This window comes from Podarcis filfolensis (genome assembly GCF_964270895.1).
Source record: "Podarcis filfolensis genome assembly, chromosome: 8".
NCBI classification, from domain to species: domain Eukaryota; kingdom Metazoa; phylum Chordata; class Lepidosauria; order Squamata; family Lacertidae; genus Podarcis; species Podarcis filfolensis.
In genome coordinates this window covers 83522565-83544435 of record NC_139611.1, presented here as the reverse complement: position 1 = coordinate 83544435, position 21871 = coordinate 83522565, and the positions used below count along the sequence as shown (strand labels likewise).

Here is a 21871-nt window from a genome sequence, read left to right as displayed (position 1 = left end):
GAAACCTATAAACAAATTAAAAAATAGAGTGCGAGATTGGCTTCATTATTACCAGATAATGGAGGCATATAACTTGGACAAAAAAATTGGCTTCCAGGTGGAAAAATTAAAATTGGAAACAGAACTGCTAGATCCTAAAAGTAAGAATTTGTCAAGAATGTATAACTTGCTGTTGAAATGGAATACTCAGGATGAAACGGTGAAATCTGCTATGATTAAATGGGCACAAGATGTTGGACATAATATTATGATGGCTTGCTGGGAACAGTTATGGACCACAGGTATGAAGTTCACGGCATGTAATGCCTTAAGAGAGAATATAATGAAAATGATATACAGGTGGTACATGACACCAGTCAAGCTTGCAAAAATCTACCATGTACCTGATAATAAATGTTGGAAATGTAAAGAGACTGAAGGTACATTCTTTCACCTTTGGTGGACATGCCCAAGGATTAAGACTTTCTGGGAGATGATCTATAATGAAATGAAAAAGGTATTTAAATATACCTTTCTGAAGAAACCAGAGGCCTTTCTCCTGGGCATGGTCGGCCAATTGGTGCCAAAGAAGGATAGAACTTTCTTTATGTATGCCACAACAGCAGCAAGAATACTTATTGCAAAGTACTGGAAGACACAAGATCTACCCACCCGGGAAGAATGGCAGATGAAGGTGATGGACTATATGGAACTGGCGGAAATGACTGGCAGAATCCGAGACCAGGGAGAAGAGTCGGTGGAGGAAGATTGGAAGAAATTTAAAGACTATTTACAGAAACATTGCAAAATTAATGAATGTTAGAAGGATGTTGGAATGATGTTATGTGGCTTTAGCAGAAATGTTGTAAAGAATTTGGGAAAAACTGACTGTTAATTGGTGAAAGGAGGGAAAGTAAAGTTACATTATATTAAGATAAATTACAGGACAAAAATTTGAAAAGATGGAAAGGATTTGCTGAAACAGATAATCGAACTAGAATACAAAAAAGGGAGGTGTGAGGAGGTCAAGGAAATAGGCTAATGAAAGACAAGTTATGGGAAGATGCGTTGTATTTTTCTTTTTTTCTTTTTTAATGGATTTTATTTTTTCTTGTTTTTTCTTTCTTTTTCTTATTCTTGTTTTTTTATATTGTGATGTGTTGTATTGTTTGTGTTTAAAAAGGTGTTTTTTGCTTTTTCTTTCTGTAACCTTTAAAACTTTAATAAATATTATTTTTTAAAAAAAGAGAAAAAACCTATAAACGGTGGGTCCAAATTACTGATCTGTGTTGCTGTTCAGTGTTCAGCTTAATTAATACAATAAAAGCACAGTAAATATTAACAAGGGCAGGAATTGGTGAAAGTCTAATCGTCCTAACTTTGCTACGTTAATTGACGCTTGTAGTGGAAAAGGAAACCATCGTCTAGGTTCAAGCCTGAGCAAACAGAATCAAACTTCTTGATAAGGTGTCACAAGAGTCTTTCAACGAACGGGCAACACAGCTGGCTCCTCTGGATGTTATTGCCAGAAAGTCCTAGCCATTTCTGATGAAAAATAGACACAGTCGGAGTATATGGGAGGGGTTAGGATTTAATGCAAGATTGGTTTTTCATTTGCCACCGCTGCAGTTTAACAGCAGGAGTAGCCTGGTCGTTACTAGGAAAGGGATGAATTCTGATTTAAAAGTTAAATTATTATTATTTTTAAGTCACCCAGATATAATATCATGCCAGGTGCTTAATTTGAACCCCTTCGTCAACCCCTTAGCCAACTTCGAAAGCTAAGGCTTAGGTCCTGGATAGCATTGCCAAAAAAATTAATTTAAACATAGCCAGACCTTACTTATCCAAATTTTGCCAGTATCGCCCAGCTTCCTAGGCTGCCATCCATGCTAATGATCCTAATTTTGAGAGCACTCTGTCTGCCTAATTAAAAAGTGCCGTCCTTTCATAGTCATTATAGCTGGGCATCCCTTTAATGCCCCAGTACAGTTATACACAATCAGACAACACTCATCATTGGGCAGCTGTTGAGGGGGGGGGGAAACTTCTTTTTTAATTGCTGGTTTTGAATCTCTTCTGATGTGTTCTAATTACTGCTTTTAACTAGTTTGTTTTCATTGCTCTGTATTTTATAACGATGTTTTTAAATATCATAAGCTTTGGAGGAAGGTGGAAAATAAGTACAGTGGTACCTAAGGTTAAGTACTTAATTTGTTCTGGAGGTCCATTCTTAACCTGAAACTGTTCTTAACCTGAAGCACCACTTTAGCTAATGGGGCCTCCTGCAGCTGCCGCACCACCGCTGCACGATTTCTGTTCTCATCCTGAAGCAAAGTTCTTAACCTGAGGTACTATTTCTGGGTTAGTGGAGTCTGTAACCTGAAGTGCCTGTAACCTGAAGCGTATGTAACCCGAGGTACCACTGTACATTAAATCGGTGTAACTTGCAATAATCACACAACCCTTCTGATAATCTTACAGATGTACCTCTTCTAAGACAAAGATAATATGGCGAGTGGCTTTAATAAAACCGTTTTCTCTTTGAATTGTTGTCTGCAGCTTAAAAAAAGGAGGGAAAATAAAACCCAAAATCCTGCCATTGTATCATTTAAATCAGGGGTCAGCAAACTTTTTCAGCAGGGGGCTGGTCCACTGTCCCTCACACCTTGTGAGGGGCCGGACAATATTTTGAAAAATAATAATAAATGAAGGAATTCCTATGCCCCACAAATAACCCAGAGATGCATTTTAAATAAAAGGACACATTCTACTTGTGTAAAAACACGCTGATTCCTGGACCATCCACGGGCCGGATTGAGAAGGCGATTGGGCTGGATCCGGCCCCCGGGCCTTAGTTTCCCTACCCATGATTTAAATCGTTTTTGTGCACCGCTCTTAGGGAAACACTGCAAAAAATAAAAATAAAAAACGCCATAGGACTTTGAAGAGCGCCAAATGTTTTGTCACCATTTCCCCTGCTTTCTTTCTTTCTTTCTTTCTTTTTTATTTTCTCCCCCTGCCCTTTGCAAAGCAAACATCCCCAGCCTGCATCTCCAGCAATGGTAAACACAACAGAGAGCAATAAGGTTTTCCCTAGACGCCACCCTTTCCCCCCCTTCCACTGCTGCTGCCTCAAAGTTGCCGGACGAGGCCTGGATTGCGTGTGCATCTCTGGATGAGGTCCCCACTCCTCAATCCAACGCAGCTGTGGGAACAGCTTCCAAGGGGCGCGGGGCACAGTCAAGCCCTGGGAGGGCATGGAGCACATCCCACAGTCCCCAGAGAGGAAGAGAAGTCGAGAGGAGCAGCCCACCTTTCTGCAATGATGCTTCTTCGCCCCCTTGCCTTTCCTCCCAGCAGCTGCCTCCTCTCTCTCCCCGCTCTTGAATCACCCACTCCTCCTGCCTTGACAAGGCGCCTTTTAACTCCAGAGCATCAGCAGAGAGGACTGCCAGATGCGCTAGGCTGCGGCTGGATGGCAGAGGAGCCAGGAAGCAATCGCTCACCTTAACAGGTAAGCCTGCCTGCTTTTCCTCCTGGTAAACAGAGAGGCGGTTTGGGTTCTCTGGGGTTCTCCTGCCAGCAACAGGGTCCCGGGACTCTGTCCCTTCTGCTTTCTCATTTGCTCATCTGGGATCCTTTAATTTAGAGAGGAGGCGACTGGAATAATAACACTGGAATGCATGGAGGCTAAATGTTGGAAGGTTTGGGACTGTTGCAGGAATTGATGTATAGGTTTTTTGGGGGGTTGCCCCTCCAGCAGATATCATGCACATGCAGCCCACTACCCAAACCAGCACAATCGCTTTAGTGACTTTTGTGATTTGTCCCCACAAAACACCCCATCACAGTTTCTTCCTATCTATTCCAAGGGCCTTTGCTGCACCATACCAAATGTAAGAATTCACTGATAAATGTATCTATGTACTGGCTCACAGGGAAAACTTCAGAAATACATATAGACAGGTGAGCTCAGCCGCTCAGCAGCCCCTCTGCCTGAGTGATAATCCCTGGCATCCTGATACCTGAGTGCCAGACAGGTAGCCATTCCAGAAATAACAAACCCAGATGAAGACAAAAGGGTGGGATTAACTTGGCTGGGAAACAGGGAAATGTAAATATCTTTTTTGTTACACTTGATGGGTGTTTGGTGGAGGGCAAGGAGAACCATGGGGCAGGGTCCAGGATGCTCAGATTACTGCCACCAGACCTCCCCTTTCATGATGTAACTGTGATGTATGAGTGATGTAGTTTGGGGGGGTGTAACATGGGGATGAGGGGACGCGGGTGGCGCTGTGGGTAAAACCTCAGTGCCTAGGACTTGCCGATCGTATGGTCGGCGGTTCGAATCCCCACGGCGGGGTGCGCTCCCGTTGCTTGGTCCCAGCGCCTGCCAACCTAGCAGTTCAAAAGCACCCCCAGGTGCAAGTAGATAAATAGGGACCGCTTACTAGCGGGAAGGTAAACGGCGTTTCCGTGTGCTGCGCTGGCTCGCCAGATGCAGCTTGTCACGCTGGCCACGTGACCTGGAAGTGTCTTCGGACAGCGCTGGCCCCCGGCCTCTTAAGCGAGATGTGCGCGCAACCCCAGAGTCAGACACAACTGGCCCGTACGAGCAGGGGTACCTTTACCTTTAACATGGGGATGAGCAGCTAATAAAAATTTGGGGGCTCTTTTGTTCTGGGCTTCCATCTTGTTCCACCTGGTGGCAGGTGGGAGTCCTGCGGACAGTCTTCAATCAAGACCAAGCCTACTGGCTGCTGTTTTGCTCTGGCATTCCTGGCTGGTGTCCTTGTTTTTTTGTCCAAGGGAGCCCTCAGATTTCTCCGTTAACAGGAGAAATAAAAGAAAGTCCTTCTTCGCTCAGTGCAGTTAAACTGTGGAACTCTCTGCCCCAGGAAGGAGCAATGGACACTAACTAGGGTGGCTTTAAAAGAGAATTAGACAAATTCATAGAGGAGAAAGCTAGCAGTGGCTACGAGCTACAAAGACGATGCTCTAACAGTCAAAGGCAGAAATAGTTCTGAATACCAGTTGCTGGAGGGGAGAGAGCTCTTATGCTTGAATCCTGCTTGGATACCGGACTAAATGGGCCCTTGGCCTGATTCAGCATCCCCTCCTTCTGTTCTCATGTTAGTTCTTTGCTGTAGACCAATGTTTCCCAAATTTGGATCTCTAACTGTTTTTGGACCACAACTCCCATCACCTTTAGCTAGCAGGACCAGCGGTCAGGGATGATGGGAAATGTAGTTCAAAAACAGCTGGAGACCCAAGTCTGCTCTAGACCAGCTTGGAACTGGGGTTTTTAGAAAGGCCCTTTCGGTGTGGGGTTGCCAACTTTCTTGAAACGAGCTGTTCCTATGCCTTGAGCTGGAGCAACTTCATTTACAGGTGGTAAAGAGAGATTTGCTCTTCTCTAAACCACAGAGCCTAGGGCTTGCTGATCAGAAGTTCGGCAGTTCGAATCCCTGTAATAGGGTGAGCTCCCATTGCTCGGTCCCTGCTCCTGCCAACCTAGCAGTTCGAAAGCATGTCAAAGTGCAAGTAGATAAATAGGTACCACTCTGGCGGGAAGGTAAAGGGCATTTCCGTGCGCTGCTCTGGTTCGCCAGAAGCAGTTTAGTCATGCTGGCCACATGACCCGGAAGCTGTACGCCGGCTCCCTCGGCCAATAAAGCGAGATGAGCGCCGCAACCCCAGAGTCGGCCACGACTGGACCTAATGGTCAGGGGTCCCTTTACCTTTACCTTATGGCCTGAAAGGTTTCTGAAGATCAATTAGAGCAAGCATAGGCAAACTCGGCCCTCCAGATGTTTTTTGGGGACTACAACTCCCATCATCCCTGACCACTGGTCCTGTTAGCTAAGGATGATGGGAATTGTAGTCCCAAAACATCTGGGGGGCCGAGTTTGCCTATGCCTGGATTAGAAAAAGAAGAGGGTGGGTTTTTTCCCCTGATTGGCGAGCAAACTTTCATTTTGTGTGGCAGAGGAAATACAATTTTGGGAGGAGGGTGTGAAACTACCCCTGACTGGTTGCCAGGCGGAAGGTGCTTTGGGCAGCTTTCATGTTGCAAACTGTTGTCTAGCCCCTGAAGATTTCAAATAGGCACTGTATTGATATTGACAGACGGACACAAGTTTCAAAACTCCTTTGGATAACAACCTTTGGGTGCTTTCCAGCCCTGAAATTCTATGATTTGATGAAAAAGCTGCAAGGATCAATTGGAACACAATAATGGAATCTTTGCTATGACCCTGACTTTGATCCTAGAATTTGGAAATAAGTCCTGTTGATTTCTGTGGGGCTTCTCAATACTGAAGGGGCAATCAAGGCGGTTTTGGGTGGGGGTGTCAAAGGGAAGGACATAAGTTTTATTTTATTTTTTAAAAAATTAATATGTGGGAAATGCCCTTAACAGCAGCTGGTTCTGATAGTATATGAGCAGTGGAAGCTTTTCATAGAATATAAAACTAAGGGACTTGGCTGAGATGGCAAAGTTGAGGTGTTTAATTAGAGAAAAATTATTACTGACATTTATTAAGGATTGGAAATTTCTTGTGGACTTTTTGTGTAAAGGAGAAAATGAAGATGAGAAAAATACTGGTTTATAGAAGGTAGAATGGATGGATCTTATGGACTGAGTACTATATTTAGCTGCAGGACAGAGAGCTGGAAATCTTTTTCTCTTTCTCTTTTTTTCTCTTTCCTCTTTTGCTTTGTCTCTCCTTTGGTCTTCCTTTTTCTTGTCTCTTTTCTGCCTTTGTTTTGTTTTTTTAAACATTAAGTAGCTGTTTTATATCAGTATATTATAGAAATATTCTTTGTCATGGGCATTCATTTTGAATGACCCACATATCTCCACCCACTACATTCATAATTTTATTTTTATATATATATATTTTTTTAAGATTCTGAGGGAGTTGTCATTTCATTATATTTTTATGAGATGGGCCACAATGTGCTCAGGATAACAGAAGCCACCCCTCCATATGACCTGCACTGAATCTCTGAATAACTGTCAATGAATAAATGAAGAAAGAAGAAGTAGTTTTTCACAGAACGAAGAAAAGCATTCCCATCAAAGGATATCTTTGTGAGGCCAACTGCTATTAAAGGCAGAGGAGCAGGAATAAGGAAAAAGAGTTGGCAACCCTATGCGAGGGGAGCAGCGGTGTGTCCTTAAGGCTGAAAATACGCCAAAATTTCTTGCAAGCTAAGGCTTGCTTCTGAGTAAAACTGCTGAGGACACGCAGGATCAATTCCCTTCCTTCTATTTGGTTCTGCAGATTATCTCCATGTAAAAGAAAGGGCACAGGGCTGTTTCTGATCCTTATAATATCCTGGTGTCTGGCCAGGCCGTCTCTCCTTCTTTTAATCAAATAAAAAGGTATTTTTATTTAGTTTATACATGAGGAGGAGCAGACAGACCAGGTCTGCGTCAGAAGCCTAGGGAGCTGGAAGGGAGAGAGATGGGTGAGGGAAGCAAGTTGAGGAGGCTGGTGGCAAAGTCCTGGTTTGGGACAAGAGAGTTTGACCACCGAAGTTTCCTGATGGGAAATTTGTTGTTGTTGTTTAGTCGTTTAGCCGTGCCCGCCTCTTCGTGACCCCCTGGACCAGAGCATGCCAGGCACTCCTGTCTTCCACTGCCTCCCACAGTTTGGTCAAACTCATGCTGGTAGCTTCAAGAACACTGTCCCACCATCTCGTCCTCTGTCGTCCCCTTCTCCTTGTGCCCTCCATCTTTCCCAACATCAGGGTCTTTTCCAGGGAGTCTTCTCTTCTCATGACGTGGCCAAAGTATTGGAGCCTCAGCTTCAGGAATTGTCCTTCCAGTGAGCACTCAGGGCTGATTTCCTTCAGAATGGAGAGGTTTGATCTTCTTGCAGTCCATGGGACTCTCAAGAGTCTCCTCCAGCACCAGAATTCAAAAGCATCAATTCTTCGGCGATCAGCCTTCTTTATGGTCCAGCTCTCACTTCCATACATCACTACTGGCAAAACCATAGCTTGAACTATACGGACCTTTGCTGGCAGAGTGATGTCTCTGCTTTTTAAGATGCTGTCTAGGTTTGTCATTGCTTTTCTTCCAAGAAACAGGGATCTTTTAATTTCGTGGCTGCTGTCACCATCTGCAGTGATCATGGCTCTGATATTGGTGCCTAAAGAAGATTCAGTTTCCGGTCAAATCAGCTTCTGTACATGAAACTGGAATGCCAACTTGCCCTTTGCTTTAGGGCGCAAAATGTCTTGAACCGGCTCTGTTTGGAATTACGGGGAGAAGACGACACACTACTTGCCTTGTTGTCCCTTCCCTGTTTCCTCTGTCCTGCTCCTGCGCCCCTAATGTGCCCAGCCGGATGAGGCCAGTCCCCTCCTGTTTTAAAGTGCATTGAGGAGAAGTGAGCATCGATTTCCAATTTTTACTTCCTCCTGACAGCTTTTAGCCAAGTAAACATTGCTGAGCGCGGAAACAAGACACTGACAGATTGTGGATAAATGCCCGAGGGCTTCTTTCGCATCCTGAAAAGCGAAAGGGGGGGGGAGAAGCGGAGTGCGGCGCAGTGGTTAGAGCAGCCTTCGCCAGCCTGCTTTTGGCTGCTTGGGATCACAGCACACATCCAAAGCTGGTGGAGGGCAACTTGTTGGAGGGAGTTGGTCTCTCAAGGCATCTCCCTAAGCACACACTCTTTGCGGGTTCCCGTGAGAACCTTCCGGAACAGCAGCTGACAGAATGAGAAGTCTAGGGCCTATTTTTAGGGCACTTAGTTTTGAACATCCCTCTGTGGCCTAGGAATATAGGGGCAAGGGGACTCGGGCTGGAGGGAAGTGGATTAGCTGCAGAAAAGGACCCAAAAGGAGCCCAGATTTTGGGAACTGGCAATAGCAGCCTGCATAAACCTCTGCCCAACAGGGGAGTGTCGGTTAAATTCCAGGTGACCCATTTATTCTGATCTGTTTGCAGGGAGGTTAGGCAAAGCTGAGTCAAGCAAGCGTCACCCCACACTTTCTGGTGCATTTCCTTGTCGCTTGTTGTGTTGTTGTTTAGTCGTTTAGTCGTGTCCGACTCTTCGTGACCCCCTGGACCAGAGCACGCCAGGCACTCCTGTCTTCCACTGCCTCCTGCAGTTTGGTCAGACTCATGTTTGTAGCTTCGAGAACACTGTCCAACCATCTCGTCCTCTGTCGTCCCCTTCTCCTTGTGCCCTCCATCTTTCCCAACATCAGGGTCTTTTCCAGGGAGTCTTCTCTTCTCATGAGGTGGCCAAAGTACTGGAGCCTCAGCTTCAGGACCAGCAACTTCATCAGCTCTGAATCTACTTGTCCTCCGCTCTTCCTCAGTAGCATGTTGGACGCCTTCCGACCTGAGGGGCTCATCTTCCAGCGTCATAACTTTTATATGCCTGTTGTCTTTGTCCATGGAGTTTTCTTGGCAGGGATACTGGAGTGGCTTGCTGGTTCCTCCTCCAGGTGGATCACGTTTGGTCAAAACTCTCCACTATGACCTGTCCATCTTGGGTGGCCCTGCACGGCATAGCTCATAGCTTCTCTGAGTTATTCAAGCCCCTTCACCACGGCAAGGCAGTGATCCATGAAGGGGTCCTTGTCGCTTACCTCACCACAAAAAATATTTGGAGGGAGTCTATTTGTTGAGCAAGAGCTCCACGTCAATGTGGATTGAGCATCCCGAATTTGCCAGTATGCAGTTGAATCTCATCTAGAAATCGGAGCTGTCTGGAAAGGCTCTGTGGTTTTTCTCTTTTAAATGTTTTTTTAATTGATTTTTAATTTCAGGTAACAAACCCTTACAAGGTACATGGAGCTTAGTAGTGCCACAGAGAAGAACGTAAAATGTTTAATAGACTATTGTATTTTAATACTGAAAGCAGCCCAGAGTGGCTGGAGAAACCCAGCCAGATGGGCGGAGTATAAATACTATATTATTATTATTATTATTATTATTATTATTATTATTATTATTATTATTTCACCCCCAGAACTCTTCCACCGAACGTGGGTCCAGTGTGGATGGAGGCGGACCTCTACTGCAGAAGGCTGCTAGCCAGAGGAACCTGAGATGGATGCCCCTCACTGGCCTCGTGTCTGTTCCTCACCCGAAGCATGCAGGGATCCCTTGATCTCTTCCTTTTGCTTGTCTTGCTCCAAAAGAACGCGGAGGTGAGGCTGGGGGCTAGGAGCAGGGTCTCATCCGCATCCTAATACAGCGGACACTCAGGTTGCGAACATGATCTGTGCAGGGATGCACATTTGCAACCCGCAGCAGCGCGTCTGCACATGCGCGGGTTGCAATTCGGCACTTCTGCGCATGCGCAAAGTGCGCTTTTGTGCATGCGTGACCACCGAAACCCGGAAGTAACCCTGTTCCGGTACTTCTGGGTTTCGGCGGGTCCGTAACCCGGAAAAATGCAACCTGAAGCATCTGTAACCCAAGGTACGACTGTATCATAGACAGGGCCAGATTTAGGTTTGATGAGGCCCTAAGCTACTGAAGGTAATAAATAATAATAATAATAATAATAATAATAATAATAATAAATTGCTATTTATACCCCACCCTTCCCAGTTTAAAAACCGGGCTCAGGGCGGCTAACAGCAAATATAAAACATTGATGAAAATGTGACTGAAAAACAGCATAAAACAGCATAAAATACAACACAAAATGCAGCATCAATATCAATAAAATTCTAAAATTCAGGGGTCATTTTTTGGGGGGGACGACAAAACAAAAAACCCACTCGGTAGACATCAAATGATCACCAGGGCTAACTGGCCAAGTTGTTCCTACTAGGGCCAGCAAGGAGACCAGGGAAGAATTTAAATGTGGGGTCCCAGAAAGGGTTTCTTCATAGAAGAGGAAAGGGGGAAAGGGAATAGAGGATCAGGCTAATTTAAATTGAAAGCCAGGCAGTCCTGCAGGGCCGTAGGCTTGTAGGACGAAGCATTCCACCAGGTCGGAGCCATCACTGAAAAGGCCCTGGCCCTGGTGGAGTCTGGCTTCCTTGGGGCCCTTTAGATGTCCAGCTGTCCTTTGTCAACAACAAATGGCCATTGTTTTTTGTGTTGAATATATGCTACAGTACAGTCATACCTCATGTTACATTCGCTTTATGATATGTTTTTTCAGGTTGCATCCCGTGGTGACCCGGGTTTCGCTGCTTGCGCATGCGCATAAAATGACTTCACGCGCATGCGCAGAAGCGGCAAATCACGACCCGTGCATGCGCAGACGCGCAGGCATTGGTTGCGTTCTATTCATGTTGCAAACAGGCCTCCAGAACAGATCCCGTTCGCAACCAGACGTACCACTGTATATGGTAATTTATGGGCCTAATAGGTATCTAAAGCCATTTTCGCACGTTGCCATGCAACCTATTAAGTTGTGGGTGAACATATCAGACGACTCAGCGATTCTTCAAACAGCTCTTGTTTATTCACAGGCCAGAACAGAACTGAACTGAAGGGTTCAGCCAACCTGCTTATACAGAGCTCCACTAGAACGCAACAGTAACCATTTTCTATAACTATCCAATCACTGAACGTCACTTTCAATCCCTTATTTGCATATGTGGACCTGAGTGAAAACTATCTACAGTATCCCCCTGCTGGCCCAGGGTGAGAACTTCAGTACATAACACAACCAGTCCATGCAGAATGTAGGCACCCTATATAGAGAAAGGAGCAAACCCGTGATATTTTAGGGAGCAGGCTAGCAGGCGGGGCCCATGACTTACATCATAGGAGCCTACACAACGCAAAACACCGTTGCTGTATGTAGGTTTTATTTTATTTGTTTTTTATCTTATATTTTGGAAATGTACACCCAGGTTTTTTTTCCCCTTTAATTTTTTTTGGGGCCCCCAAGAGAGTGGGGCCCTAAGCTATAGCTTGTTTAGCTTATACGTAAATCCGGCACTGATCAGAGAGTTGGGAGGGTTGCCTAATTCTTTCAGGCCTTGGAGCACCTTTGGGAATCTAATAAATGTGGGCACCACAGAATCACCCAAATCACAGCAGGAAGATGGGCACTGGGCCGTGTTCAGAACCAACCCAAACAACAGGTAAAGCAAACAAACAAAACCTAATAAAGCACAGGCAGCCCCCCCTGCCCCAAAGCCCTCAGTTTATTTATTTTTTTAATGAAAGCAGCAAGGTGGGGGAATGAACCTGCAGGCTGTAGGTGGACCAGGCTGCAATTTCAAGGCTCAGGTGCAAGGCTTGCAAAAAGAATAATAATAATAAGTGGGCAACTAACCTAAGTAAACATCAGGCAAATTTGGGAAGAGCTATGTACTCTGGCAAGGGACGCGGGTGGCGCTGTGGGTTAAACCACAGAGCCTAGGACTTGCCAATCAGAAGGTCGGTGGTTCGAATCCCCGCAACAGGGTGAGCTCCTGTTGCTCGGTCCCTGCTCCTGCCAACCTAGCAGTTTGAAAGCACGTCCAAGTGCAAGTAGATAAATAGGTCTACCGCTCCAGCGGGAAGGTAAATGGCGTTTCCGTGCGCTGCTCTGGTTTGCCAGAAGCAGCTTAGTCATGCTGGCCACATGACCCGGAAGCTGTACGCCGGCTCCCTCGGCCAATAAAGCGAGATGAGCGCTGCAACCCCAGAGTCGGCCACGACTGGACCTAATGGTCAGGGGTCCCTTTACCTTTAAGTAACCTAACTAGACATCAGGCAACTTTTGGAAGAGCTATGTCCTCTGGACAAAACCTTTAGGTGACTAGCTGATATGTACCTGTTGTTGTTTCATTTCCCTCCCCTGTCGCAGGCAAGCTCCACCGAAAACTCAGCCAAAGAGATGTTTGAGGCGTGGCAGCAGTACCAGGCAGCCTGCTATCGCAAGATCCTGGAGGACCCGCGTCCCACAAGTGAGAGAGAGTGCAAGGGATCTTCTTCCCCTTTGGCCCGATCCAACGGAGTTTTTCTTATGCTCTTAGCAGTATAATGAGGTCTCTTCCAAACCACTGCTTTATTGAGCATCTATCCTGGTTTGTTTGCACAGTGTCTGCAGAGAGGTTAAACAGCGTTGCGTCAAGTAATTGCTGTCCCATGTTGTAAATAAAAATTGCCCTTTTCCCTTATGGGGCATCCAAGAGCCCATATAGAGTCCTTACATAGGTTCCCTATTGGTAGGAGAGAATAACAGAGGCCAACCAGAGAATATTGAGAAGCAAAGCAGCTAGTATGCTTGATCTTTATTGATCTGTTGCAACAGGGTGCTCCCCTCACTCCCAGGAGAGAGGAGGGACCCAGAAAAATGGCGCGCAAGGCCTTATAAAGACTTTTGAAATTCCCATCAGTGATCAGGACCACCCCCAGAAACATCATACATACATCACAGAAGGGGTGTAACCTAAGAGCACCCCTCAGATACGTCATACCTACATCACAAAATAGGTGGTCTAAACAGAAATTTGAATGCTGTTTTTCTCCTGTCCTTGTTTATCTCCTGTCTGGCAGGTTACTTGATTGGATTGCCTGGGTAGCCTGGCCAGTCTTTTGTAATGATAAATATTTAGTTCCTGGGCCATGTCACAGGCTTACACCTTATTCATATCTTACATGTGCCCTTAAGACAGGATTTGTGAGGAAAGAGACAATGGGGAGGTTTCCCACTTTGACCTTGCAGAGAAAACATTTGGTCAGTTTAAGAATTGAAATGGTTCCAGGTTGGCCTTCCTGTGCTGATCTATGTACGTGCTTGGTTGGTACATGTATGAACATTTAACATATATCTAAGACCTCAAAATTCCTATCATACCCACGCTTTCTCGTTCATTCACTTTCCGTATTGCAAAAAGTCTGATGTAGGTGGGAAGAAAAGGATCTGTTGCCCAAGGTTGCTGATGAAAGGTGTTGCATGATCAAAGCTGATGAGATACAATCTGATCATGCAACCTGAATTTGACAGCATGTGATTGAATCTCCAAAAGTAGGCACAGGTTTGAAATGTCCCAACTTGCCCACCCTCCCTCCCACTCTTTTGTCCTGCCTTCTCCAGGAATCCATAATTTTTTAAGTTCAAATGTCACCAAGAAGCGGTAATCTTGCAAATGAAATTTCTTGTGCAAGGCTGTTTGGCCGGTACGCCAAAATTTGCCCAACTTTCCCCAAGAATGGCGTTTCGCTTTATTTCTGTTTCGTTTGCTTACTAAATTTGCATAACGCCCTTCATCCGTCGATTCCGGGGCGGTTCGCGACACAAAAACACAAAATAAAAAACACGGAATACATAATATAAACCAAAAACAACAAGAAACAAACAAACAAAAAACCCTTTTCCCCCCACCCCCTCTCACAAACACATTTTAAAGTGTATAGGTTGGGTGTTTTCCGATACCTGATTTACTTGTTAATGTTCACAAACATGGCTCCCCAAGAACTGTCATTTGGAAGGTAGACTGCTCCTGCAGGCAGAAGCTCTATTAAGCGACCATGACCAGCAGTCTTTGAGAGATCCCCTTCTTCCTGCTGTTGCTCTGTCTCTTCCCTTTCAAAAGTGTTGAACGACCTCTTCCCCCCTTTGCTCTGCCCTTCTTCCAGGTCTGGTGTGCAACCGTACATTTGACATGTATGCCTGCTGGAGCGATGCTCTTCCGAACACCTCTGCCAAGGTCCCTTGCCCCTGGTACTTGCCTTGGCACCAGCAAGGTAAGCATAGATGCAAAGGCACCCAGTATGGTTCGTTCATTTCTTAAGTCTGGGCCCCCAGACTGGTTGCAATGTTTGCTAACTTTCAGAACTGTTGGACCTGCATTGGTTGGTCTAGATGACTCTAGGGTTCCCTTCCAACTCTACCATTCTGTGATTCTATATAATAATAATAATGATAATAATAATGACATTTATTTATTTATACATACCGTATTTTTTGCCCTATAGGACGCACTTTTTCCCCTCCAAAAATGAAGGGGAAATGTGTGTGCGTCCTATGGGGCGAATGCAGGCTTTCACTGAAGCCTGGAGAGCGAGAGGGGTCGGTGCACACCGACACCTCTCGCTCTCCAGGCTTCAGGAAGCTATCCGTAAGCCGTCAGAGCCCGGCGCGAAGTCGCGCAGCTCTCCCACGGCTTGCGGAGAGCTGCCTGTTCTGGGGGCTGGGGTCGGGGGAAGCTCGGGCTTCCCCCGCCCCAGCCCCGTGCCTGGGGGGGGGGAAATAATTTTTTTCTTCTTTATTTCCCCCCCAAAAAACTAAGTGCGCCCTATGGGCCGGTGCGCCCTATGGGGCGAAAAATACGGTACATGCATACACGGGTGGCGCTGTGGGTTAAACCAAAGAGCCTCGGACTTGCCGATCAGAAGGTCGGTGGTTCGAATCCCTGAACGGGGTGAGCTCCCGTTGCTCGCTCCCTGCTCCTGCCAACCTAGCAGTTCAAAAGCACGTCAAAGTGCAAGTGGATAAATAGGTACCGCTCCGGCGGGAAGGTAAACGGCGTTTCCGTGCACTGCTCTGGTTTGCCAGAAGCGGCTTAGTCATGCTGGCCACCTGACCCGGAAGCTGTACGCCGGCTCCCTCGGCCAATAAAGCGAGATGAGCGCCACAACCTCAGAGTTGGTCATGACTGGACCTAATGGTCAGGGGTCCCTTTACCTTTTACATACATACATACATACATACATACATACATACATACATACTGTGGTACTTCTGGTTGCAAACAGAATCCGTTTGGAGCCCCATTCACAACCTGAGCAGAACTCAACCTGCGTCTGCGCATGTGCTGGTCCTGATTCGCCATTTCTGTGCATGCGCGTGACGTCATTTTGAGTGTCTGCGCATGTGTGAGCGGCGAAACCCAGAAGTAACCCTTTCCGGTACTTGCGGGACGCAACCTGAAAACGCTCAACCTGAAGCAAATGCAACACGAGGTATGACTGTACATACATACCCTGGCCATCTCTGGGCGGCTCCCAACAGAATATTAAAAACACAATGAAACATTGAACATTAAAAACAGGTTTGCCTTCAGATGTCTTCTAAAAGTCAGATACAGTGGTACCTTGCTTATGGAACTTAATGCCTTCCGGGAGTCTATTTGATTCCTCGGTGCAATCCGTTGCCATCCGCGATATCAAGAAAGCGTTTCCTGGCTTTTGTTTCTCGGCCTTCGCCGCTGAGGGCTCCGTATTTGACTCCCGGAACCGTTTGAAAACCTAGGTGCGACTTCGGATTGGCTGCAGGAGCTTCCTGCACTCAATCAGAAGCCGCAGGAGCCATTTCGGACATTTGGCTTCCAAAGAACGTTTGAAAACCGGAACAGTTACTTCCAGGTTTTCGGCTTTCGAGAGCCAAAGCGTACAAGTACCAAGGCGTTTGAGAACCAAGGTACGACTGTAGTTGTTTATTTCCTTGACATCTGGTGGGAGGGTGTTCCACGGGGTGGGCGCCACCACCGAGAAGGCCCTCTGCCTGGTTCCCTGTAGCTTCACTTCTCGCAGGGAGGGAACCGCCAGAAGGCCCTCGGAACTGGACCTCAGTGTCCGGGCAGAACGATGGGGGTAGAGACGCTCCTTCAGATATACTGGGCTGAGGCCATTTAGGGCTTTAAATGTCAGCACCAATGATTCTTCTGAGCACAGCAGAATGGAATACAACTATTAAATCGAATCGTATTGTCATGGATATACGTTATTCATATTTTTATTATTATAGTCAAACCATCCTTATCCTCTTGCTGTATCCCCCTCCTTCCCCAAAACGTCCTCTGCAGTTCGAGGTGGCTTTGTGTTCCAGAAATGTGGCCCAGACGGACAGTGGGTGGTGGATGAGTCGGGGCACCCATGGCGAGATCACTCTCAGTGCGAAGCCGTCGACAAAGAGCTCCCCTTCCAGGTAAACTCATTGCACCACAGACTCCACCTCTGAAAAGCAGGGAGTAGGGAGAGAAGAGACCTTACTTAATAAGAGTCGCTCCGGATTCTTAATCCATATTTAATGCGTTTGTGCTTTAAATGTTCAGTCTTTGGTCCCCCCCCCCAAAAAAATTATTAGTTTTCACAATATTATAAACAAACAAACACACACATACACACACACACACACACACACACACACACACACACAAAACAGACAAACATAAATCATAACCTTATTCAAAATTACAGTTATTAACTTTGTTAAGTGACTTCCTCGCTTCCCCTCGGTTGAATTTCATTGCATGTCCTTTTAACGGTTTTCCAAATGCCAATTTTTATGAGATTTAACTTAAACATCCTTAGATCTTCACCTTATGGAATTAAACATATTAATTCATCACTTAACATAAAGAAAATCCGAAGCCCATTAACTATCTGCAAGCTGTTTTCAGTTAGTTTAACTTAACAAATTTAACTAAATAATCATTAAATTTATTCCACTCTTCCTCATACTCCTCCTCCTTCTGGTCGTGGACTCTTCCAGTTAGGTCGGCTAGCTCCGAAAAATCCATCATCTTCATCTGCCATTCTTCTATTGTTGGTAATTCTTGGGTTTTCCACTTTTTAGCTAACAAAATACGAGCAGCAGTTGTGGCATACAAAAATAATTTAACATCTTTCTTGGGCAATTCCAAACCTGTTATTCCAAGAAGAAAGGCCTCTGGTTTCTTTATAAATGTATATTTCAACATTTTTTTCAATTCATTATAAATCTTTTCCCAGAAGTCTTTCACCTTGGGCCAGGTCCAAAAATGTTCAGTCTTTGCAAAACATTGCTACTGAGGGCTGCTGCAAGCCATAATCCATCTCACGAGTAGATTAATCGACAAAAACTCAACTAAAGATATCTCCTACCAGTGTACAAAACTTTCTGAATGCTGTGAATATTGTGGACTTGAATTTTGATGATGATGAGTTATACGGACTGATTAATGCTTTTGGTATGTGTGTGTGTAATATAATTAATATAATATAATATAATATAATATAATATAATATAATATAATAATGTTTAGGGAAGCTTTTAATGTTTAACAGACCACTGTATTTTAATACTTTGTTGGAAGCTGCCCAGAGTGGCTGGGGAGACCCAGCCAGATGGGCGGGGTATAAATAAATTATTATTATTATTAATAATATAATATAATAATATTGGGCCAGGTCCAAAAATGTTCAGTCTTTGCAAAACATTGCTACTGAGGGCTGCTGCAAGCCATAATCCATCTCACGAGTAGATTAATCGACAAAAACTCAACTAAAGATATCTCCTACCAGTGTACAAAACTTTCTGAATGCTGTGAATATTGTGGACTTGAATTTTGATGATGATGAGTTATACGGACTGATTAATGCTTTTGGTATGTGTGTGTGTAATATAATTAATATAATATAATATAATATAATATAATATAATATAATATAATAATGTTTAGGGAAGCTTTTAATGTTTAACAGACCACTGTATTTTAATACTTTGTTGGAAGCTGCCCAGAGTGGCTGGGGAGACCCAGCCAGATGGGCGGGGTATAAATAAATTATTATTATTATTAATAATATAATATAATAATATATTACTTGAGAGTTCACTTGTCTCCTGTACGAGGTGAGGAAGGGATTGTTTTATACCCTTAAAACTGTGTTATTTTTTTTAAAGCCTTTAAAAAGATTAATCGACTAAAGTTATCAAATTATGCGTGATGCGGGCAAGATTTAACCCACTGGTTTTTTTCCAGATTGCAGTATAAAATGTAATTCTATTGGGGGTCTGGTGTTTGACCATAGTAGAAAATTGGGAGAAGGGGAAAGAAGGAATTAAATGTGCCTTTCCTTCTAACAAACGGCATCAGTTTTCATCCATTAAACTCTCAGTGATCTTCCACTTTCATCCCCACCTCAAAAAAAGGCAGCTGCACTGAGGTTTTGATTTACACGATAACAAATTTCCATGTACCTGCTGCACCGAGAAAAGGCAGATATTCAATTAGCTAAAAAGCCTTGAATCGCTGGACGGATCTTTTTCCCTTTTGCAAATGAATAATGGCACATATCAGGATTTTTGAGAATCATTTTGCCATCAAAATTGGAGGTTAGGCAAAGAAGCCCAGGGAGGCTTTTTGGATGCAGAAGCATACCCTCTGATATTTCTCTGTTGAAAATAGGGATGTCAATAATAATAATAATAATAATAAAATAATAATGGTAATAGCCTGCCCATTTGACTGGGTTGCCCCAGCCACTCTGGGTGGTTTCCAACATAATAAAATGTTAAACATTAAAACCTTCCCTATACAGGCCTGCCTTCAGATGTCTTCTAAAGATTGTATCTACTTGGCTTGAGGGTGGCGTAACTTCATACCCTCCAACATTCCTCTGATGAAAATAGGGATGTCCTAAGGGAAAGGATGCGGGTGGCGCTGTGGGACGCGGGTGGCTCTGTGGGTTAAACCACAGAGCCTAGGACTTGCCGATCAGAAGGTCGGCGGTTCAAATCCCCGCGACGGGGTGAGCTCCCGTTGCTCTGTCCCTGCTCCTGCCAACTTAGCAGTTCGAAAGCACATCAGAGTGCAAGTAGATAAATAGGTACTGCTCCGGCGGGAAGGTAAACGGCGTTTCCGTGCGCTGCACTGGTTCTGGTTAATAATAATAATAATAATAATAATAATAATTGTTTGTTTGCTTGTTTGTTTGTTTACACCCCGGCCATCTGGCTGGGTTTCCCCAGCCACTCTGGGCGGCTTCCAACAGGATATTAAAAACACAATAAAACCTCAAACATGGAAACTTCCCTAAACAGGGCCACCTTCAGATGTCTTCTAAAGGCCAGATACAGTGGACGCTCGGGTTGCGAACGTGATCCATGCGGGATGCACGTCCGCAACCCACAGTGGTGCATCTGCGCATGCGTGGGTTGCGATGCGGCGCCTCTGCCTATGCATGACCGCCGAAACCTGGAAGTAACTCGTTCCAGTACTTCCGGGTTTCGGCGGTCCGTAACCCCAAAAAAACGCAACCTGAAGTGTCTGTAACCCGAGGTATGACTGTAGTTGTTTATTTCCTTGACATCTGATGGGAGGGCGTTCCACAGGGCGGGTGCCACCACCGAGAAGGCCCTCTGCCTGGTTCCCTGTAACTTGGCTTCTCACAGGGAGGGAACCGCCAGAAGGCCCTCGGAGCTGGACCTCAGTGTCCGGGCAGAACGATGGAGGTGGAGACGCTCCTTCAGGTATACTGGGCCTTTGAGGCTGTTTAGGGCTTTCAAGGTCAGCACCAACACTTTAAACACTCTTTCCTTCCAGACCTTTTGCTGATGAGCCTATTAATAGTGATGTTTTTCCTGCGTCACTTGCAACCTGTGGTGGAGGCGCCCTTTTCCGCTGAGGTGTATTTCCAGCTGTGTTTCTGTTTCTCCCCAGAAACATTTGTGGATTCTGGAGCAGTTCCGACTGATGTACACAGTGGGCTACTCCCTTTCGTTGGTGGCTCTGCTTGCGGCCTTCGTCCTGTTGGCAGCTTTCAGGTATTGAGAAAGACGACAAGGGGCACTGACCTCCCCCGGGTAGCACGCAGGAAAAACGAGAGGTATTGAAAGATGTGGCTTTGTGGTTTGATTAATCACACCTGCCAAGAGAGGCTTCCACTAAGGCAGGGGTCAGCAAACTTTTTCAGCAGGGGGCCGGTCGACTGTCTCTCAGACCTTGTGGGGGGCCGGACTATATTTTGAAGAGGGGAAAAAATGAATGAATTCCTATGCAGAGATGCATTTTAAATAAAAGGACACATTCTACTCACGTAAAAACACCAGGTGAAAAGGTAAAGGTAAAGGGACCCCTGACCATTAGGTCCAGTTGTGACCGACTCTGGGGTTGCGGCGCTCATCTCGCTTTATTGGCCGAGGGAGCCGGCGTACAGCTTCCAGGTCATGTGGCCAGCATGACTAAGCCGCTTCTGGCAAAGCAGAGCAGCGCACGGAAACACCGTTTACCTTCCCGCCGGAGTGGTACCTATTTATCTACTTGCACTTTGACGTGCTTTCGAACTGCTAGGTTGGCAGGAGCAGGGACCGAGCAACGGGAGCTCCCCCTGTCGCGGGGATTCGAACCGCCGACCTTCTGATCCCAGAGATGCATTTTAAATAAAAGCACACCAGGCAGGCCCCACAAATAACCCACAAATGCATTTGAAAGAAAAGGACACATTCTACTCATGTAAAAACACGCTGATTCCCGGACCGTCTGCGGGCCGGATTTAGAGGACGATTGGGCTGGATCCGGCCCCCGGGCCTTAGTTTGCCTACCCATGCACTAAGGCATGTCTCTTAGAGCAGAGAAGAGCAACAGCTCCTCCTGCTGACTATTAAAGAGTTAACCACACAGTGCACATCAATGCACTTTGGTGCTGTTCAGTAAACACTAGTGCAAGGATGGGATATGTGGGGTGTTAGAGGAGGCGTAGTGCAGACACATCGTGCTCCTTCTGGGGTAAGTTAGCCCACCTTTGGTCCCTACCCTGCACTCGGCTCTTGCCTGTGGCTCCTAGAAGCTGTCGGCAGGCCACATCTTGGAAACAGCTTCGACTGGGTGGGTTAGGGACTTCCTCAGGTGGATTGAGTGGATGAGAAGAGAAGAAGAGTTTGGATTTGATATCCCGCTTTATCACTACCCGAAGGAGTCTCAAAGCGGCTAACATTCTCCTTTCCCTTCCTCCCCCACAACAAACACTCTGTGAGGTGAGTGGGGCTGAGAGACTTCAGAGAAGTGTGACTGGCCCAGGGTCACCCAGCAACTGCATGTGGAGGAGCGGAGACGCGAACCCGGTTCACCAGATTACGTGTCCACCGCTCTTAACCACTATGCCACACTGTGGGGCCAACGGTCAAGAAGGCGGTTTCTGCACATGTTGGAGAGGGAAGTGAGGGGCAGGTGGGGCTCGTCCACCTGGGAAGGTAGCGCA

At 45.8% G+C, this 21871-nt stretch overlaps 1 protein-coding gene across 1 annotated transcript in view; it reads left to right on the top strand.

Annotated features, from left to right (window-relative positions):
* Positions 1-3237: 3237 nt before the first annotated feature.
* Positions 3238-21871, top strand: part of LOC310768740 (glucagon receptor-like) — a 33920-nt gene continuing 15286 nt past the window's right edge. Inside the window, exons 1-6 of the mRNA XM_083627473.1 lie at positions 3238-3496; positions 9981-10161; positions 12774-12873; positions 14549-14656; positions 16717-16838; positions 20335-20438. Coding sequence (XP_083483599.1) covers positions 10105-10161; positions 12774-12873; positions 14549-14656; positions 16717-16838; positions 20335-20438 — 491 coding nt within the window. The 5' untranslated portion in view covers positions 3238-3496; positions 9981-10104. The remainder of the gene's footprint in view (positions 3497-9980; positions 10162-12773; positions 12874-14548; positions 14657-16716; positions 16839-20334; positions 20439-21871) is intronic.